The 6,700-nt window shown below is 34.1% G+C and overlaps 1 protein-coding gene across 1 annotated transcript in view; it reads left to right on the forward strand.

The window, feature by feature from the left end:
* Positions 1-740: 740 nt before the first annotated feature.
* Positions 741-6,700, forward strand: part of LOC107101518 (high affinity immunoglobulin gamma Fc receptor I-like) — a 15,686-nt gene continuing 9,726 nt past the window's right edge. The window contains exons 1-2 of the mRNA XM_015400464.1: positions 741-918; positions 2,616-2,864. Of these exons, the coding sequence (XP_015255950.1) occupies positions 810-918; positions 2,616-2,864 (358 nt within the window). The 5' untranslated portion in view covers positions 741-809. The remainder of the gene's footprint in view (positions 919-2,615; positions 2,865-6,700) is intronic.

The following is a 6,700-nucleotide window of genomic DNA, read 5'->3' on the forward strand; positions in this document are numbered from 1 at the left end:
GCCTTCTTAGCTTATTGTATTTTATATATGCATTTTCTCTTTATTTGTTTTTTTTTTTTTTGTTTTTCTCTATTTGTTTTAAACTTAAGTATATTTAATATTTACTATAATAAGATCAGTATTGTGCATGTGTACAATGAGTAAACAAGAGAGTAATGGAGCAACCAGAGATGTGAAAAGAAAGAGAGAAAGTCCAGATCAAGTGTGAAAAGCAGAACAAAATGTTTGAAACCAAAAGCGAAAAAACTGAGTAGCGCTTAGAACAAATATAAACTTTGGTTTTCACTGAGGCAGGAGCTGAAGCTGCCAAAGTTTGTAAGATGATGGTGAGGCTGCACAGCAGAGTTTATATCTATTAATCGTAATTGACAAGAAAATCTCTTTATGCTCAAAAGGAACAATGTCTAATGTTTAGGGTCTCCCCTATAGGCATAGAAGGTGATTAAGCCCCCGTTTATTTTTCTGTAAATCACATGTATTTGCAATACATTTTAATCAGATCACATTTTTCCACATATAACCCTAAGATCACACTTACCCTAACCCTACAATAACCCTAACCCCTCACTTAACCCTGCAAAAAACAAAACAAAAAAAACAATGCAAATATTTTACTAACTTTTTAATTTTTATATTGTTTTTCAGACGCTCATCCAGCTGCTTCTCTCTCAGTGACTCCGGACCGAGTTCAACATTTTATCTATCAGTCTGTCACCCTGAGCTGTCAGGGGAACAACACTGAGTGGAGACTGAGGAGTTTTAGAGAAACAGGTGGACTACCACACATCCACTGCTCCAGCTGGGGCATAATGAGTGGATTCTCATATACTATAACCCCAGACTGGTCTCACAGTGGAGTGTACTGGTGTGAGTCTGGATCAGCAGATTTTAGCAACGCAGTCAACATCACTGTACAGGGTAGGTTATGTTTTATATTTCCTTTCACCTTTCACTGTGTTTCCACATACTGTAAAACCTGCAGTTACTGTGAACATAACATTAAAATCAAGAGACTGATATGTTGTATTTGCTCTCCAAGAAAACTTAGAAGTAAATAAAAAAGGAGGTAAAAATATTTTCTTCCTTCAAAATCATTCAGCTCAGCTTCCTTCTTTCACTTTTCTGTTTTTCCAACATTTGGCTTCATGTGTTTAAGTAAATGTTTGCTTCAAGGTAGTCTTGAAGCAAAAATAACAGATGCATCCTCTTCCTGTGGAACAGAGAACCTGAAACTGAGTTTATAATAGATGAATAGAGAATCCTTCTCTTTCTAGAATGAAGTTTCCTTAAAGTTTGTATTTCATCTAATATGTTTTGTAACTCCAAAGGGACAAGACTGACATGGCTTCCTTTAGACAGGCTGTTTTTTTTCCCCATGAAAACTATAGAGATCAAAGACAAAGCTTTAGATATAGATGCATTTACAGACAGTCAGATGAAACGTGCTTTAACAAAAATTATCTCGTTACTGCCTGCCACTCCAGAGGTCTTTGACAGAATAATTGTTCGTCGTCCACTCTAAATTAAAATATCAAGTAAAACACCATAATTAATAAATTTACAAAATATTACAAACATAAATACAAAATACTTTGAACGCTACAGGAAACACGAGGCTGCTACACGTAGCTTTGTTCCAGACTTCTTCTGTTTCTCTGTGTATTCAAGTCTTGTAGCCTTTCAGATATACACAAATCTTGTGATAACTAAATAAAATAGAATCATAATACACAAATCTCAAAACCTGAATCAAACAACTTAAAAAACATTATCTTAACTATTAGAAAAAAAAAAAAAACATTTTCCACAAAATAAATTATTTCACTGACACATATTTCTTTTTTTCATCACAAATGTTAAGGATCTACTGATTAATACCTGATAGCCATTGTTTTTATTTTACTTTATAGAAGATGTTTTTAAGATCTGATTCAGGTGAAGCAAAACCTGCCACCTGAGGAGTTCTTGTTTGGGAGCATTTACACACAAAGAAATATTTTCATCCCAAATCATCCAAATTATCATATATTTTGTACAGTTTTGGCCTATTTCCTTCTCAGATTGACTTTTTCTTTCTCTTATTGACATGTTTTAGACACTGTATACTCCAGTTACTAATTATTTGATTGTTGGTTTACTGATGCTGTGATTTTGTTTAAGATTAGTAACTTAGATAGAGCAGAAAACAGTTTTCGATCCAGATGTCACACAAAACCTATAGTTTTCCAGGAGAATTTTAATAAAATTAAATAAAAACATGATAAGATGAAACCCTCCTTTCTAATCTTAACATGAAAAATAAGTGGATTATAACCCCCACATTTTACCTTCAAATATGAAATCATTACCTGAAACAAGAAGAGAATAATCCCAAATCTCAAGATCATAAATGATTCATTCCAATGTTTAATTATAGGGACCCTTTTTCGTAATTAGCTTAAATTCAGAATGATGAAGGATTTTCTGAAACTGAGATTCTTGTATTGTTAGTAAAAGGTGGTCTGTCCATTAACTTGGTTTAACTACTAGTGATAAAAAGCTCATTTTCAAATATGCAGAAAATAATACACCAGCTGATTGCTGACCAAAACTTGATTATCTTGACTGTTTCACAGATAAACATCATAGTATTATCCTGGTGAGCCCCGCTCTTCCTGTGACTGAGGGAGATCCTGTTACTCTGAGCTGCAGAGATAAAGAACAAAAACTTCTCTCCAATGTGTTTTTCTATCACAATAACAAACTGATCCACAATGACAGCAGAGAGGAGCTGAAGATCTCTGCAGTGTCAAAGTCAGATGAAGGTTTCTACAAGTGTGAACATTCAGGAAAGGAGTCACCACAGAGCTGGATGGCTGTTAGAGGTGAGAGAATGAAAACATTTAATGCAGTTGATTCACTAAAGCTTTGTTTTCAAGGAAAGTTTAAATCCCCTGATTTTCTTGTAATTGTATATATTAAGAGATGGGCACTATAAAACAAGCAAAAAAAAAACTTTAATAATAATGTATTCCTGTAACTACTGATACACTAAATATATGGCAGGAAGAATATTGTGTTCAGGAATGAACGGCTGTCAGGTTGGTTGTTTTAAATAGCCACTGTTACAGTGTATACTTATTTATTGTCAGTGTCAAATGAGCTTTCTTATCTTTAATTTTTCTTTGTTACAGTGTCTCTGTCCAGTCCTGTTGACTCTTCATTTGTTGTGCTGATGATTGTTGGACCATTTATAGGAATAATTCTCATTATCCTGCTGCTGCTGTGGGGCTACACACGGTTCAAAGGTGAGACGCTTCTTCCTCTCATACTGTGGTGGACTATGTAGTGACTTAAATACTTAAACAACTAAATAATTTAAATCTATTTCACTGCTTTGACAAAACTGAGAAAGGAAATAATTTGTATCACAATACAATAAATTCCCTCTTTTTGTCCACAGATTTCTGCATCAGGTCAGTACATCAGTGTTCACTTTCCTTTGATCTTAACATTCATCGTCATCTATACTTTGAATTTAAGTTTAACTTTTAACATAATTTAGGTCAGAAAGCAGCAGTCAGAGCCCCACCATCAATCATGGAATCAACCAGACAGACGGTCAAGTTTACAGCTCTCTGCTGCACGGTTAGTAGCTTTGTTTTTGATTTAGACTTTTGAAATCTAAATATTGAGTATAACATATAAAACATGTTTCCTTTACTCTGACTTTGACCTATTTTTGTTTTGCAGGTAATACTTCTGAGTATGAGTCAATCCAACGGGCCACACACAAAGGTAAACTATATTTCTTGAAGCAGTCAGAGATGCAAAAACTGGCTGATTTCAGTTGACAGATTTGAATGGTTTGAAATATTATATCTTTATTAGGTATTTCTTTAATAATTTCAAAGTTCTTACTTAATGAGCTTCAACATGAAAATAAAAGTTTCTCTAACACATTAAAAGCATGAATGTATATTTTTAGACCTGAATACTTCTGCCGAGATCTTATCAAATACCTTGCAACAAAGTTGAATTGTCGTGAGATATGTGAATTAAACTCATTAAAATACATCTTGCCAGGAGCAAACACGCCTTTGGTCTTAATACAGAATGTTTTTAACCAATGAAATACGGTGACATGTATGACATAAAACATGTGAATCGGAGGTAGAAGGTTGAAGCAAAACAAATATGGATGTGTCCGTGTTAGCTGGAATACCCCACTGATCTCTTTATTCATTGAATACAAGTTGCTGTGAAGTCACCAGCAACCATATTGGTACTCCCTNGCTGAACATCTCTGCAGTGTCAAAGTCAGATGAAGGTTTCTACAAGTGTGAACATTCAGGAAAGGAGTCACCACAGAGCTGGATGGCTGTTAGAGGTGAGAGGATGAAAACATTTGATGCAGTTGATTCACTAAAGCTTTGTTTTCAAGGAAAGTTTAAATCCCCTGATTTTCTTGTAACTGTATTTATTAAGAGATGGGCACTATAAAACAAGCAAAAAAAAAACTTTAATAATAATGTATTCCTGTAAATACTGATAAACTAAATATATGGCAGGAAGAATATTGTGTCAGGAATGAATGGCTGTCAGCGTGGTTGTTTTAAATAGGCACTGTTACAGTGTATATTGTTTTTTAATTTATTGTCAGTGTAAAATGTGCTTTCCTATCTTTAATTTTTCTTTGTTACAGTGTCTCTGTCCAGTCCTGTTGACTCTTCATTTTTTGTGCTGATGATTGTTGGACCATTTATAGGAATAATTCTCATTATCCTGCTGCTGTTGTGGTGCTACACACTGTTCAAAGGTGAGACGCTTCTTCTTTTCATACTGTGGTGGACTATGTAGTGAATTAAATACTTAAACAACTAAATAATTTAAATCTATTTCACTGCTTTGACAAAACTGAGAAAGGAAAGAATTTGTATCACAATACAATAAATTCCCTGTTTTTGTCCACAGATTTCTGCTGCATCAGGTCAGTATATTAGTGTTCACTTTCCTCTGATCTTAACATTCATTGTCATCTATACTTTGAATTTAGGTTTAACTTTTAACATAATTTAGGTCAGAAAGCAGCAGTCAGAGCCCTACCACCAATCATGGAGTCAACCAGACAGACAGCCAAGTTTACAGCTCTCTGCTGCACGGTTGGTAGCTTTGTTTTTTATTTAGACTTTGAAATAACTTCCTAAAATCTTTGATTTAATAAATATTTAAAACACCCATATTTGAATTTGTTCCGTGAATGAAGGAAAAGAAGTTATACCGGATTTACACCTGAATTTAGCTAAATTGAAATCTAAATATTGAGTATAAAATATAAAACATGTTTCCTTTACTCTGACTTTGACCTATTTTTGTTTTGCAGGTGATACTTCTGAGTATGAGTCAATCCAACGGGTCACAAACAAAGGTAAACTATATTTCTTGAAGCAGTAAGAGATGCAAAAACTGGCTGATTTCAGTTGACAGATTTTAATGCTTTGAAATATTATTTCTTTATTAAGTATTTCTTTAATAATTTCAAAGTTCTTACTTAATGAGCTTCAACATGAAAATAAAAGTTTCTCTAACACATTAAAAACATGAAGAGATGTATATTTTTAGATCTGAATACTTCTGCCGAGATCCTATCAAATACCTTGCAAGAAAGTTGAATTGTCGTGAGATATGTGAATTAAACTCATTGAAATACATCTTGCCAGGAGCAAACACGCCTTTGGTCTTAATACAGAATGTTTTTAGCCAATGAAATACGTATGACATGAAACATGTCAATCGGGGGCAGAAGGTTGAAGCCAAGAAATATGGATGTGTCCGTGTTAGCTGGAATACCCCACTGATCTCTTTATTCACTGAATAAGAGTTGCTGTGAAGTCACCAGCCACCATATTGGTCCTCTCTAGTTAGACCACTGATCTCTGTTTATTCATAGACACCATTTAGTTCGACCAGTAAACAATACATGCACTACAGCATTGAACAATGATGATTTTCTTATTTTGAGGGAGCTTAAAACTTTTAGAATAAAGATAAATTCATCACTTTTACACACACTTGCTGTTTCATGGCATCAGTAGATTACTGTAATTTATGTAAAAAAATAGGCTCATCACATTGCATAGTCAGTATAAAGTCTATTATGTATATAAATCGTTATACAAATCCACCACAACACACACTATCCGATGATGTGGCAATAGTGATAAATTGATTATTAACATGTATCGTATATATTGTGTATGTATTAATACTACCTACCTACCTACCTACCTAGTGTCGATGTGAAAATTGTTGCGTGTTCCCCCTGACCAGATTTGGTAAGAGTTTGATTATTCAGCTAACTCTGCCAGCTGTAAAACAAAACTCGACATTGGAGTCAGGGGCCCAATCATCTCATAGAATTGTTATCACTCTTCCTTCCTTTTGCCAACACTTTTTATGGGAGCCCTTCTACATCTTGCATATAGTTCCATTTGAATGCTACACAGTATGATTTGAGCTAATGCCAAGATAATAAAATAGTCCTGTAATAACAATATTTGTTTGCTTGTGAAAACCAGAATCAGCAGCTATGAGAAAAGATGTTTTAACATTTTTCACCTTTAGATATTCTTTTCTTTGTTATTTTTTTAATCATTAACAGGGAGCCCTGATGACCCAGATGAGGATCCTGTTTACGATAATATTGAAGCAGAAACCACAG

This window comes from Cyprinodon variegatus, unplaced genomic scaffold (assembly GCF_000732505.1).
Source record: "Cyprinodon variegatus isolate N-32 unplaced genomic scaffold, C_variegatus-1.0 Scaffold1107, whole genome shotgun sequence".
Classification (NCBI taxonomy): Eukaryota; Metazoa; Chordata; class Actinopteri; order Cyprinodontiformes; family Cyprinodontidae; genus Cyprinodon; species Cyprinodon variegatus.